This window comes from Balaenoptera musculus, chromosome 4, assembly GCF_009873245.2.
Source record: "Balaenoptera musculus isolate JJ_BM4_2016_0621 chromosome 4, mBalMus1.pri.v3, whole genome shotgun sequence".
Taxonomy (NCBI): Eukaryota; Metazoa; Chordata; class Mammalia; order Artiodactyla; family Balaenopteridae; genus Balaenoptera; species Balaenoptera musculus.
Window position 1 is genome coordinate 130,980,352 of NC_045788.1, and position 15,384 is coordinate 130,995,735.

At 39.4% G+C, this 15,384-nt stretch overlaps 1 protein-coding gene across 1 annotated transcript; it reads right to left on the reverse strand.

Annotated features, from left to right (window-relative positions):
- Window positions 1-2,044: 2,044 nt before the first annotated feature.
- Window positions 2,045-2,308, reverse strand: LOC118893950 (keratin-associated protein 7-1). The gene is given in 1 exon segment (XM_036849642.1): window positions 2,045-2,308. A coding segment is annotated over 1 exon segment (264 nt).
- Between the last annotated feature and the right edge of the window lie 13,076 nt (window positions 2,309-15,384).

The window sequence follows — 15,384 nt, forward strand, 5'->3', positions numbered from 1 at the left end:
CGAAGTATCGACACAAATTAATTATTAATTACAAAGGGAGAAATAGCAAATTTGCAGTGAAGAAACGTGAAGGACACTACTTTCATCAAGTGATCAAGGTAACCACCAACCAAATTTACATGAACCAACATAAAGTGTCTCTTGATACAATGCAATGAAAAGGATACAGCGTCACTTCTATGGCATTTCTACCAAAAAATGCTAAACATGAATCTAATCATGAGGAAAGTTGGATAAACCCAAATCAAGGGATATATATAAATATATATATACATGTATACCTTATTATAGGCTGTCTCATATTTTGGGTCCTTGTAAGGAAATGAGTCTTTGGATAATCATTTATAACATGTTAATTGACATAAAACAGGAGACTATTAAATTTCCTGTGAATATTGAATAAAGTATATTTAACTCTTGAGGGTCAGAATTGTGTTTTATTTATCTCTCTGTCCCCAAATTTTAGGACAATGTTTGGTGTTGTAGCTGCTTGGTGAGTGTCTGTTGAATGAGTATCTCTTGAAGATAGTCAGTGTCTCAGGCCAGAGATTGCTGCAGGTTTTTACAGTGCCTCAAGTTTTAACACAGTGGCCAGAGCCCAATAACTTCATACATAAATGAATTTTATATTGGACTCTACAATATTCTGCACCCATAAAGCAGAGATTTAACAAATCAATGAACAGTTATTGAGCATCTTCTCTGACACAGGCAGGGGTGCAATAAATACTTGATACATGAATGCATGAGCTTTCATTCAAACAGAGCAGAGGTTTCTCAGGAAAGAAGATAAGCATTTTCTAAGTGCAGACCACATATCATTTCAAGTGCTTTTGATGGCAACTATCATTCCAAAGAATAAATGCTTCATTTTAATACAGCTATATATATAATCAAAGGTGAAGAAGGTAGGAAAAATAAAACCCATCAATCAAAAAGGGAAAAAAATACTATGTGATTTTAGCTGTCGGCTTCCCTTTACTGACCAAATCTTAGAATGTGTTAAAAACAGAGTGTCATAACTCAGTCCATTTAGTGAACTTTTTCCAACAGTTTATGGGGTTCAAATCTCTCTAGACTGTGTTCTATAAACAGCAGGAAAAGGGGAAAAAACAAGATGGAATTGTGTCACTAATGAAAGGAGGAAAGAAATGTTTTTTAACATTCAACAACTAAGAAATGTTCCTGTTTATAATCAGCATAGAGAAACACTAACAACTGCGGTGTACAGACTGTACAGTTGACTCTTGAACAGAGTGGGTTTGAACTTCAAAGGCCCACTTATATGTGGATATTTTTTAATAGTAAATACTATAGCACTACACAATCCACAGCTGGTTGAATCCACAGAGTCAGAGAGAATCTCAGATACAGAGGGCTGAACATAAACTATACATGGATTAACCCCTGCATTGTTCAAGGGTCATCTGTATTTGGATTAAATTTAGGACTTTTTAAAGGAATTTTTAACAATTGGAATCTCAACATAAAGGGACAAAATTATTAGGCATCACCTTATCTTGGTGTACAGTCTGAAATCAGAATAAGATTTGATTGAAGTTCACCATTACAGGTTGAAAGTGGTTGATGAGTGCAAAAAAAACCAAACAAACAAAAAAGCATCGTAAAATAAACAACCAGAACAAAAATATTTGTGCTAAATGAATTTGATTTATTGAGGCAAACAGCAAAACCCCTTCCTACTCACACCTAATTGTAATGCATTGATGTTGATGTAGAGTTTAATGATACATGGGCAGAGCGACCATAAGAGACAAACTGCCTGCTTCACTAGTAAAAATTCAGGTATATCAGAGAAATGTATCTTGCTTTGGCTGTAGATGAGTATCAGTTCAGCATTTTATGCCTGGATGACTTGTTCAGCATCATCAAAGACCAGGATTTCAGCAAGAAGTCAGCGAGAAGATGGAAGATGTATCTTTCAAGCATACCTGGAAGCAGGAAGACAGACTTTGTTTTTCAGGTTGTTCTGTGCACAGAGTAATGATCGAAGAGTCCTGTAGTCATCCGGAGCCATGGTCCATCAGTAAGTGCTGTAGCCAAAGCCAGAGCCAGAGCCCCATGGCCAGCAAAAGCTGCCACCGTAGCCATAGCCTAGGTTGCTAATGTTGCTACCACCAAAGCTGTAGCCCAGGGAGCTGTAGCCATTTCATCCATAACCGTAGTTCAGGGGAGAGCCCAGGGGCATGACGCAGTTCAGGAGTGTGGCTCTGAAGGTCCTGTGGAAATCGGTTCCATAGCAAGGATTACCTGGGAAGTAGCTTCCACAGGAGAAGTAATGAGTCATGGTGGCAGGAGTTGAGAAGGATTTGGATAGATTGCAAAGAGCAAGTTACCCAAGAATGAATGAAGTTCTCGTCCTGCACAGGGCCTTTTATACCTTAAGCTGGTGAGCATGCAATGCTTGCCTAGACATCTTATGATAAATTTGCGTAGATAATTCTATAATTGCTAATAAAATGCATATAAAGGAACCCACACACTCACTGCCCACATTTTTGTGGGCTTTTCTATTTGCAAAGGAATGTGTCATATCTTCAAAGCCAGCGGCCATCCTTGACACACAATTGAATTCTTTTCATCGGTGTTCCATGGTTTAACCAGTGTTCTGATTGCATCATGTGAGGCTCTTTAAATCCTCTGATTATAAACTCCTCCCAACTGATTTAGCTAAACTAAAAAAAGCTTTGGCAACCAGGTAAACACTTCTACAGCTTCTTGAAATTCTCTCCATATGTCATTCAAAAGCATTGGTATACCAACTGTTTAATGGGTATGGAGTTTTTTTGGAGTAAAGAACATTATTTGGAACTAGAGATGGTAGTTGCAAAACATTGTGATGTCCTAAATACCACTGAATTGTTCACTTTAAAAATGGCTCATTTTATGTTATGTGAATTTCATCTCAATATTTTTAAATTTTTAAAGCATTGCTACAGAAATCCGTCAGAGCAAGTCTTTTTACAGAGGCTGTAAGAACACTAAATAATAGGATAGCTATGGATAACGTAGTAGTAATTTTCATGTATTTCATTTATGAGCATTATCCTTGTTAACATGTCTTTTTTTCCATGGAGAACATACAATCTTTGGTTGTAAATCATCTTGAACATTGCCAAGCTGTCTTGTTGTGGAGTTGCCACACTGGGGCTGAGTGGAAAGCTGCCCAATTTAAAGTCATGTTATACCATGCTTGGTTCTTACTGACTCCTAGTAAAACAAGCTTGGATACCATGATCCATTATGAAATACCAGTTATATTTAAAAGCACAGCACTTACTTCTGCTCCCATTTTGCAGAAGTATGTCCACTTTTCATGACAAAAGTAAACCAGAAAGAATTTGAGCTCAGCAAAGCTAAGTCTATTCCAATTCAAATGTTTAGGAAAGAATCGGGTTTTTTTTGTTTGTTTGTTTGTTTTAAACATCTTTATTGAAGTATAATTGCCTTACAATGGTGTGTTAGCTTCTGCTTTATAACAAAGTTAATCAGTTATACATATACAATATGTTCCCATATCTCTTCCCTCTTGCATCTCCCTCCCTCCCACCCTCCCCATCCCACCCCTCTAGGTGGTCACAAAGCACCGAGTTGATCTCCCTGTGCTATGCGGCTGCTTCCCACTAGCTATCTATTTTACATTTGGTAGTGTATATATGTCCATGCCACTCTCTCACCCTGTCACATCTCACCCCACCCCCTCCCCATATCCTCAAGTCCATTCTCTAGTAGGTCTGTGTCTTTATTCCCGTCTTGCCACTAGGTTCTTCATGGCTTTTTTTTCCCTTAGATTCCGTATATATGTGTTAGCATACTGTATTTGTTTTTCTCTTTCTGACTTACTTCACTCTGTATGACAGACTCTAACTCCATCCACCTCATTACAAATACCTCCATTTCATTTCTTTTTATGGCTGAGTAATATTCCATTGTATATATGTGCCACATCTTCTTTATCCATTCATCTGTCGATGGACATTTAGGTTGCTTCCATGTCCTGGCTATTGTAAATAGAGCTGCAATGAACATTTTGGTACATGACTCTTTTTGAACTATGGTTTTCTCAGGGTATATGCCCAGTAGTGGGATTGCTGGATCGTATGGTAGTTCTATTTGTAGTTTTTTAAGGAACCTCCATACTGTTCTCCATAGTGGCTGTATCAATTTACATTCCCACCAACAGTGCAAGAGAGTTCCCTTTCCTCCACACCCTCTCCAGCATTTATTGTTTCTAGATTTTTTGATGATGGCCATTCTGACCGGTGTGAGATGATATCTCATTGTAGTTTTGATTTGCATTTCTCTAATGATTAATGATGTTGAGCATTCTTTCATGTGTCTGTAGGCCATCTGTATATCTTCTTTGGAGAAATGTCTATTTAGGTCTTCTGCCCATTTTTGGATTGGGTTGTTCGTTTTTTTGTTATTGAGCTGCATGAGCTGCTTGTAAATCTTGGAGATTAATCCTTTGTCAGTTGCTTCATTTGCAAATATTTTCTCCCATTCTGATGGTTGTCTTTTGGTCTTGTTTGTGGTTTCCTTTGCTGTGCAAAAGCTTTTAAGTTTCATTAGGTCCCATTTGTTTATTTGTGTTCTTATTTCCATTTCTCTGGGAGCTGGGTCAAAAAGAATCTTGCTGTGATGTATGTCATAGAGTGTTCTGCCTATGTTTTCCTCTAAGAGTTTGATAGTGTCTGGTCTTACACTTAGGTCTTTAATCCATTTTGAGTTTATTTTTGTGCATGGTGTCAGGGAGTGTTCTAATTTCATACTTTTACATGTATCTGTCCAATTTTCCCAGCACCACTTATTGAAGAGGCTGTCTTTTCTCCACTGTATATGCTTGCCTCCTTTATCAAAGATAAGGTGACCATATGTGCGTGGGTTTATCTCTGGGCTTTCTATCCTGTTCCATTGATCAATATTTCTGTTTTTGTGCCAGTACCAAACTGTCTTGATTACTGTAGCTTTGTAGTATAGTCTGAAGCTGGAGAGCCTGATTCGGCCAGCTCCATTTTTCGTTCTCAAGATTGCTTTGGCTATTCCGGGTCTTTTGTGTTTCCATACAAATTGTGAAATTTTTTGTTCTAGTTCTGTGAAAAATGCCAGTGGTAGTTTGATAGGGATTGCATTGAATCTGTAGATTGCTTTGGGTAGTAGAGTCATTTTCACAATGTTGATTCTTCCAATCCAGGCACATGGTATATCTCTCCATCTATTTGTATCATCTTTAATTTCTTTCATCAGTGTCTTATAATTTTCTGCATACAGGCCTTTTTCTCCTTAGGTAGGTTTATTCCTAGATATTTTATTCTTTTTGTTGCAATGGTAAACGGGAGTGTTTTCTTAATTTCACTTTCAGATTTTTCGTCATTAGTGTATACAAATGCAAGAGATTTCTGTGCATTAATTTTGTATCCTGCTACTTTACCAAATTCATTGATTAGCTCTAGGAGTTTTCTGGTAGCATCTTTAGGATTCTCTATGTATAGTATCATCTCATCTGCAAACAGTGACAGCTTTACTTCTTCTTTTCCGATTTGGATTCCTTTTATTTCTTTTTCTTCTCTGATTGCTGTGGCTAACACTTCCAAAACTATGTTGAATAATAGTGGTGAGAGTGGGCAACCTTGTCTTGTTCCTGATCTTAGTGGAAATGGTTTCAGTTTTTCACCATTGAGGACAATGTTGGCTGTGGGTTTGTCATATATGGCCTTTATTATGTTGAGGAAAGTTCCCTCTATGCCTACTTTCTGCAGGGCTTTTATCATAAATGGGTGTTGAATTTTGTCGAAAGCTTTCTCTGCATCTATTGAGATGATCATATGGTTTTTCTCCTTCAATTTGTTAATATGGTGTATCACATTGATTGATTTACGTATATTGAAGAATCCTTGCATTCCTGGGATAAACCCCACTTGATCACGGTGTATGATCCTTTTAATGTGCTGTTGGATTCTGTTTGCAAGTATTTTGTTGAGGATTTTTGCATCTATGTTCATCAGTGATATTGGCCTGTAGTTTTCTTTCTTTGTGACATCTTTGTCTGGTTTTGGTATCAGGGTGATGGTGGCCTCATAGAATGAGTTTGGGAGTGTTCCTCCCTCTGCAATATTTTGGAAGAGTTTGAGAAGGATAGGTGTTAGCTCTTCTCTAAATGTTTGATAGAATTCACCTGTGAAGCCATCTGGTCCTGGGCTTTTGTTTGTTGGAAGGTTTTTAATCACAGTTTCAATTTCAGTGCTTGTGATTGGTCTGTTCATATTTTCTATTTCTTCCTGGTTCAGTCTCGGCAGTTTGTGCATTTCTAAGAATCTGTCCATTTCTTCCAGGTTGTCCATTTTGTTGGTGTAGAGTTGCTTGTAGTAATCTCTCATGATCTTTTGTATTTCTGCAGTGTCAGTGGTTACTTCTCCTTTTTCATTTCTAATTCTATTGATTTGAGTCTTCTCCCTTTTTCTCTTGATGAGTCTCGCTAATGGTTTATCAATTTTGTTTATCTTCTCAAAGAACCAGCTTTTAGTTTTATTGATCTTTGCTATTGTTTCCTTCATTTCTTTTTCATTTATTTCTGACCTGATCTTTATGATTTCTTTCCTTCTGCTAGCTTTGGGGTTTTTTTGTTCTTCTTTCTCTAATTGCTTTAGGTGCAAGGTTAGGTTGTTTATTCGAGATGTTTCCTGTTTCTTGAGGTAGGCTTGTATTGCTATAAACTTCCCTCTTAGCACTGCTTTTGCTGCGTCGCATAGGTTTTGGGTCGTCGTATCTCCATTGTCATTTGTTTCTAGGTATTTTTTGATTTCCCCTTTGATTTCTTCAGTGATCACTTCGTTATTAAGTAGTGTATTGTGTAGCCTCCATGTGTTTGTATTTTTTATACATCTTTTCCTGTAATTGATATCTAGTCTCATAGCGTTGTGGTCGGAAAAGATACTTGATACGATTTCAATTTTCTTAAATTTACCAAGGCTTGATTTGTGACCCAAGATATGATCTATCCTGGAGAATGTTCCATGCGCACTTGAGAAAAATGTGTATTCTGTTGTTTTTGGGTGGAATGTCCTATAAATATCAATTAAGTCCATCTTGTTTAATGTATCATTTAAAGCTTGTGTTTCCTTATTTATTTTCATTTTGGATGATCTGTCCATTGGTGAAAATGGGGTGTTAAAGTCCCCTACTATGATTGTGTTGCTGTCAATTTCCCCTTTTATGGCTGTTAGTATTTGCCTTATGTATTGAGGTGCTCCTATGTTGGGTGCATAAATATTTACAATTGTTATACCTTCCTCTTGGATCGATCCCTTGATCATTATATAGTGTCCTTCTTTGTCTCTTATAATATTCTTTATTTTAAAGTCTATTTTGTCTGATATGAGAATTGCTACTCCAGCTTTCTTTTGATTTCCATTTGCATGGAATATCTTTTTCCATCCCCTCACTTTCAGTCTGTATGTGTCTCTAGGTCTGAAGTGGGTCTCTTGTAGACAGCATATATATGGGTCTTGTTTTTGTATCCATTCAGCCAGCCTGTGTCTTTTGGTGGGAGCATTTAATCCATTTACATTCAAGGTAATTATCGATATGTATGTTCCTATTCCCATTTTCTTAAATGTTTTGGGTTTGTTATTGTAGGTGTTTTCCTTCTCTTGTGTTTCTTGCCTAGAGAAGTTCCTTTAGCATTTGTTGTAAAGCTGGTTTGGTGGTGTTGAACTCTCTCAGCTTTTGCTTGTCTGTAAAGGTTTTAATTTCTCCATCACATCTGAATGAGATCCTTGCTGGGTAGAGTAATCTTGGTTGTAGGTTTTTCTCCTTCATCACTTTAAGTATATCCTGCCACTCCCTTCTGGCTTGCAGAGTTTCTGCTGAAAGATCAGATGTTAACCTTATGGGGATTCCCTTGTGTGTTATTTGTTGTTTTTCCCTTGCTGCTTTTAATATGTTTTCTTTATATTTAATTTTTGACAGTTTGATTAATATGTGTCTTGGCGTGTTTCTCCTTGGGTTTATCCTGTATGGGACTCTCTGTGCTTCCTGGACTTGATTAACTATTTCCTTTCCCATATTAGGGAAGTTTTCAACTATAATCTCTTCAAATATTTTCTCAGTCCCTTTCTTTTTCTCTTCTTCTTCTGGGACCCCTATAATTCGAATGTTGGTGCGTTTAATGTTGTCCCAGAGGTCTCTGAGACTGTCCTCAGTTCTTTTCATTCTTTTTTCTTTATCCTGCTCTGCAGTAGTTATTTCCACCATTTTATCTTCCAGGTCACTTATCCTTTCTTCTGCCTCAGTTATTCTGCTATTGATCCCATCTAGAGTGTTTTTAATTTCATTTATTGTGTTTTTCATCGTTGCTTGGTTCCTCTTTAGTTCTTCTACATCCTTGTTAAATGTTTCTTGCATTTTGTCTATTCTATTTCCAAGATTTTGGATCATCCTTACTATCATTATTCTGAATTCTTTTTCAGGTAGACTACCTATTTCCTCTTCATTTGTTAGGTCTGGTGTGTTTTGACCCTGCTCCTTCATCTGCTGTGTGTTTTTCTGTCGTCTCATTTTGCTTATCTTACTGTGTTTGGGGTCTCCTTTTCACAGGCTGCAGGTTCGTAGTTCCCGTTGTTTTTGGTATCTGTCCCCAGTGGGTAAGGTTGGTTCAGTGAGTTGTGTAGGCTTCCTGGTGGAGGGGACTATTGCCTGTGTTCTGGTGGATGAGGTTGAATCTTGTCTTTCTGGTGGGCACGTCCACGTCTGGTGGTGTGTTTTGGGGTGTCTGTGGCCTTATGATTTTAGGCAGCCTCCCTGCTAATGGATGGGGCTGTGTTCCTGTCTTGCTAGTTGTTTGGCATAGGGTGTCCAGCCCTGTAGCTTGCTGGTCGTTGAGTGAAGCTGGGTCTTGATGTTGAGATGGAGATCTCTGAGAGATTTTTGCCGTTTGGTATTACGTGGAGCTGGTAGGTCTCTTGTGGACCAGTGTCCTGAAGTTGGCTCTCCCACCTCAGAGGCACAGCCCTGATGCCTGGCTGGAGCACCAAGAGCCTTTCATCCACACAGCTCAGAATATAAGGGAGAAAAAAATAGAAAGATAAAAAGAGGATAAAATAAAATAAAATAAAGCTATTATAATAAAAAATAAGAAAAAAATTATTAAGAGTAAATGTATTCAGAAAAAAATTTTTCTTAATTTTTAAAAATAGATTTATTAATTTTTTATAGTAAAAAATAAGAAAAAAAATTTTTAAGAAAAAAATTTATTAAGAAAAAAAATTTTTAATTTTTTTAAAATAAAAAATATGAAAAACTTATTAAAAAATTTTTTAATTTCTAAAAATAGAAAATACGGAAAATATTATTAAGAAAGCATATATTAGGGAAGAAAAATTTTTTTAAGTAAAAAAAAAAAAAATGGACGGACCTAACCCTAGGACTGATGGTGAAAGCAAAGCTATACAGACAAAATCTCACCCAGAAGCATACACATATACACTCACAAAAAAAGGAAAAGGGGAAATTAATATATCCTGCTCCTAAAGTCCACCTTTTGAATTTGGGATGATTCGTTGTCTATTCAGGTATTCAACAGATGCAGGCACATCAAGTTGTTTGTGGAGCTTTAATCCGCTGCTTCTGAGGCTGCTGGGGGAGATTTCCCTTTCTCTTCTTTGTTCGTACAGCTCCCAGCGTTCAGCTTTGGATTTGGACCCGCCTCTGCATGTATGTTGCCTGAGGGCGTTCGTTCCCGCCCAGACAGAACGGGGTTAAAGGAGCAGCTGCTTCAGGGGCTCTGGCTCACTCAGGCCGGGGGAGGGAGCGGTACGGAGGAGGCGGGGCGAGCCTGCGGCGTCAGAGGCGTCGTGACGTTGCAGCAGCCTGAGGCGCGCCCTGTGTTCTCCCGGGGAAGTTGTCCCCGGATCACGGGAGCCTGGCAGTGGCGAGCTGCACCGGCTCCCGGGAGGGGCAGTGTGGAGAGTGACCTGTGCTCGCCCACAGGCTTCTTGGTGGTGGCAGCAGCAGCCTTAGCGTTTCCTACCAGTCTCTGGGATCCGCGCTGATGGCCGCGGCTCGCGCCCACCTCTGGAGTTCGTCTAGGCGGCGCTCTGAATCCCCTCTCCTTGCGCGCCGCGAAACAAAGAGGCAAGAAAAATTCTCTTGCCTCTTCGGCAACCGCAGACTTTTTCCCGGACTCCCTCCCAGCTAGCACCAAAGCCCGAGCCTCAGCTCCCAGCCCCCGCCCGCCCAGGCGAGTGAGCAGACAAGCCTCTCGGGCTGGTGAGTGCTGGTTGGCGCCGAGCCTCTGTGCGGGAGTCTCTCCGCTTTGCCCTCCGCACCCCTGTGGCTGCTCTCTCCTCCGCGGCTCCGAAGCTTCCCCCCTCTGCCACCCGCCGTCTCTGCCCGCAAAGGGGCTTCCTAGTGCCTGGAAACCTTTCCTCCTTCACGGCTCCCTCCCACTGGCGCAGGTCCCGTCCCTATTCTTTTGTCTCTGTTATTTCTTTTTTCTTTTACCCTACCCAAGTACGTGGGGATTTTCTTGCCTTTTGGGAGGTCTGACGTCTTCTGCCAGCGTTCAGTGGGTGTTCTGTAGGAGCAGTTCCACGTGTAGATGTATTTCTACTGTATCTGTGGGAAGGAAGGTGATCTCCGCGTCTTACTCTTCCGCCATCTTGCCCCTACTCCAAGAATCGTTTTTATACAGCCTAGATTCTCTGAAAATAGATAAAGAAAACTTCCTGGATACCAACTCCTTTTGTATATTCCCCCCTTAATGGATAACCATAGAGCCCAAAGGGCAAAACTAATTATTCCAGACATTTCTCTGTTAAAATTCCTCCTCCCTGAGGTTCTCTGACACAAGAACTTCCTACAGGTCATATAATTTAAGTTTGGACATGCTTTTTTTTAATTCTAAAAAGTGATTACATGTTATGAGAGTGTATAGTTAGAATCAAAAAGATAAGGTCTATTTTCAAACTCAATTTTTAACAAAAGGAATGAATTAAAATAAGAGGCTGTATCCTCAAGAGTCCAAATTATATAAACTCTACATAAGCTAATCCAGAAAACTCAAAAATATGTGTGGGAGTCACAGAGGGCAGAGGTGACTGCTCTCATTTAATTGTGACTGTTCGGTGGTTACTTGAAATTTTTTACTTCTGATTCTACCATGCAATGACTTCTGAACCTGTAATTTGGATCTACTGCCACCAGGTGGCAGTGTTATTTATTTCAGTTAGTCTGAACTACCGGACTGGAGTTGGAGGGGTCTCAAATGTAAACAGGCAGAAGAACGCCCTAAAAAACTTGTTTGAAATTCAGATTTCCAGAACTATCCTCTCCCTCTACCACCATGAGATCCTGGAAATCTGTATTTCTAATGAGTATCTCAGGTGATTCTGATGAATAAATCATCCTGATAAATTCTGGACCAGTCTTTCATGAGATTTCAAGGACTCTGTCTTTGCTTGGCTGTGTGAAATTGCCCTGAGCTGCTTATTTCTCTTTGACAGGCATGTTCAGTGTCAGTCACAGGTGACCTATTCTCTGGGTGAAAGAGATAATTAAAGAAAAAAACCTTAGTTTGTCTTTTCCATTCCCTTGTGCTCTGTTTCTTTTCTCAGGTCACACCTGAATAGAAAGGGAAGTAACGACAATGTGTCCAGGCATATTTTACCAGGAAGTAAAACCCACCTGAGCTGGCCTATGAATCACTTATCCCCAATTACAATTAAAAAAAAAAAAAAACTCTTTTGCTTGTTTTTTATTTTCCTATCTCCTCTTAGACTTTCCCAGAGAAAATCCTTAGCCAAGTATTTGATTCAATATTTTTTATTTTAAATATTAGTAATAATAAATATACATGAAGGGCTCACTCTGTGCTAGGTTCTGTTCTAAACACTTTATGTATACTACTTGTTTATATATCTTACCATATACATTGTGTGTATATATATATATATATATATTTATATTTATATATATTTATACATATATATATATTAAGAGGACTTACTATGCATTTTTTTTTGGTTGCACCACACAGCATGCAGAGTCTTAGTTCCCTAAAACCAGGGATTGAACCTGCACCCCCTGCAGTGGAAGTGTGGAGTCTTAACCACTGGACCACCAGGGAAGTCCCGCTATGCACTTCTCTAAGCACTTAACAAATGTTAATTCATTTAATGTTTGCAATGAGCTTATAATATGGGTATTACAATTTTTCTAATAAGAAAACTGAGGCCAGAAAGTTTAAGTCAACTTCCCAAAGTCACACAGTTAATAATCAGCAGAATCAAGCTCCAAATCTAACCCACGTAGCTCCAAAGCCATGCTCTTCCCAGTTTTTCTCTACTGCCTTTGATGTTAGTGATATTTTAAAGGGTTTCAGCTTATAAAGTGCTTCAGATCACTTTATATTCTTGAACAGATCAGTAAGGAAAGGCTAGTTTTTGCTGCCGTAACAAACAACCCAAAGTCTAGATGCTTGGAAGAATCAGAGGTTTATTTCCTGCTCACACTATACATCCCCTCAGGTTGGTGGGTGTCTTAGATGGATGACATTCTCATTCAAAGACTTAAGCTGACAGTTGTCATCTAAAATATTACTAATAGGGGAAGGGCATGTGGCAAATCACACATTAGCTTCCAAAAACTTCCACCCAATGTTGTGCGTCACTGCCACACTCTTCCCACTGCACAGCCCTACCTAACTTCACTGGCCATACCAGCAATATGAATATTTAATGGGTATCTTTATCAGAAAATAATTAGGCTCTACAGTATAGCCCTTCAACTCCTACAAGAATCATCTTTGTTTAGGCTCCAACCAGGTCAAGTAGATATAAAATGACAGTGCTTGCCCATTCCCTCACAAGATATCTCTTACCTCAAACCCAAAGGTTTCACCTCTACCATCTAAAATAGACATTGACAAGCCTATGTAGTACCCATGTATGTATAGTCTGGAAGTGTGGGGAGTTAATGCTCTAAGGGGTGAACCTTTGTACAAGAGAGATGGGAGTCAATGGACTGTCCTGGATAGAGTTAGGCAACTTCTTGGGAAATGGTCGTATAGAATCAAGCACTTAGTTGTATTTAGCTGTAGTCAATTCAATAAAGCATCTTAATCTGAGTTGCCCACCCTTCCCTGTTTCACTTCCCTGCTCCCTAAGAAAGAAAAAATACATCAGCCCTTCACCAGAAACTTTGCTTTCTGAAGAACCTAGACCAAAACAGCATCTCAAAAAAATTCTTTTAAATATACCTTTAAATCTGCTGAGATGCAACTCATATATGATAAATTTCACTCTTTTAAAGTGCACAATTCAGTGATTTTTATAGCCTCAGAGCTGTACAACCATCACCATTATTCAATTTCAGAACAATTTTATCATCTCAAAAAGAAACTCCATCATTAAAGTCACTCCCCATTCACAACCACTAATCTAAGTTCTGTCTCTATGATTTGCCTCTTCTTGACATTTCATGTAAATTTAATCCTACTACATGCAGCCTTTTGTGTCTGGCTTCTTTCTCTTAGTATAATGTCTTCAAGGTTCATCCATGTTGTAGCATGAATCAGTGTTCATGCTGAATCATGAATCATTCTTTTTTATTGTGAAATAGCATTTCATTTTATGGATGCACCATAGTTTTTTTAATCCATTCAGCAATAGATGGACTTTTAGACTGTTTCCAATATTTGGCTATTATGATTAATGCTGCCATGAACATTTGTGTAAAAATGATTTTTAACATGTCAAAACTTGAGCTCCTAATTTTCTCCCACATACTTATTCCTCCCCTAGCCTTTCCCATCTTAGTAAATAACACTGCCATATAATTGCCCAAAACAAAAACTTAATTCTTTTTTTCATATAATTCCTTTATCCAATCTGTCACCAGGTCCAGTCAGCATTGCCTCCAAAATACATCTCAAATCCACATACGTTTTTCTATTCTCACTGCTGTGATCTAGTCAAACCACCACCATCCCTACCTAGGACTATTGCCATAGCATCCTCTCTGGTTTTCCTTTTCCCTCTTTTAGTCTCCCTCCACATCAGCTAAGGTAATATGAACTTTTCAAAATAAAGTGTGCTATACCCTACTTAGAAAGTCTTCAGTGATTTCCTGTTGCTCTTAGAAAAATAAAAATTCAAACTTCTGACATGGCCTGGTTCCTGTCTAACTTTCCAACCTCACTTCATCCTACTCTTCCTCCCTTCCTATGATCCAGCCACAATGGTCAACCCCTCACTGTCTGTCACCCCTGGCAGTAGGCACCTTGTCTGTCTTATGTGTGCCTAACTAATACATAGTTGAAACTCAATAAATATCTCTTAATCTCTTAAATGAATGAATGAAAGAAATAGTTGTTGGAGTGTGTGATGAAAGATGAGTATGATTTGGACAGGTGAAGATAAAAAGATATTCAGGATGAAGGAACACCATTAGCAAGGAAAGAGCAGAATTGTCTGTGTAGGTTTAGGGATTGGTGAGCTGATCCATTCAGATGGAGGAATGTACATATGGAGGGAAGTTAAGTTGAAATTTCCAGCAAATCAGTGCCATAGTTAGAGAAAGGATGGCCTTACATGCAGGGCAGGTGTGGGAAGAGATAAAGAGCTGCTACCAAAAGATTTAATTGAGGAAATGATGCAATTAGAACTGGTTTAGTTTGAATAATGGATTGTAGGAGAGAGCTATGGAGAGAGAGACACCTGTTAATATTCTATTAGAATTGTCAATTCAAAAAAAATAATCAAGAGAAATTTCTTGGAGATTAACCAAGATGGCGGAGTAGAAGGACGTGCTCTCACTCCCTCTTGCGAGAGCACCAGAATCACCACTGGCTGCTGGACAATCATTGACAGGAAGACCCTGGACTTCACCAAGGAGGATACCCCACGTCCAAGGACAGAGGAGAAGCCACAGTGAGACGGTAGGAGGGGCGCAATCAGAGTAAAATCAAATCCCGTAACTGCTGGGTGGGTGACTCACAGACTGGCGAACACTTATACCACAGAATTCCACCCACTGGAGTGAAGGTTCTGAGCCCCACGTCAGGCTTCCCAACCTGGGGGTCCGGCAACGGGAGGAGGAATTCCTAGAGAATCAGACTTTGAAGCCTAGTGGGAATTGATTGCAGGACTTTGACAGGACTGGGGGAAACAGAGACCCCACTCTTGGAGGGCACACACAAAGTAATGTGTGCATCGGGACCCAGGGGAAGGAGCAGTGACCCTGGGGGAGACTGAACCAGACCTACCTGCTGGTGTTGGGGGATCTCCTGCAGAGGCGAGTAGTGGCTCTGTTTCACCGTGGGGATAAGGACACTGGCAGCAGAGGTTCTGGGAAGTTCTCCTTGGC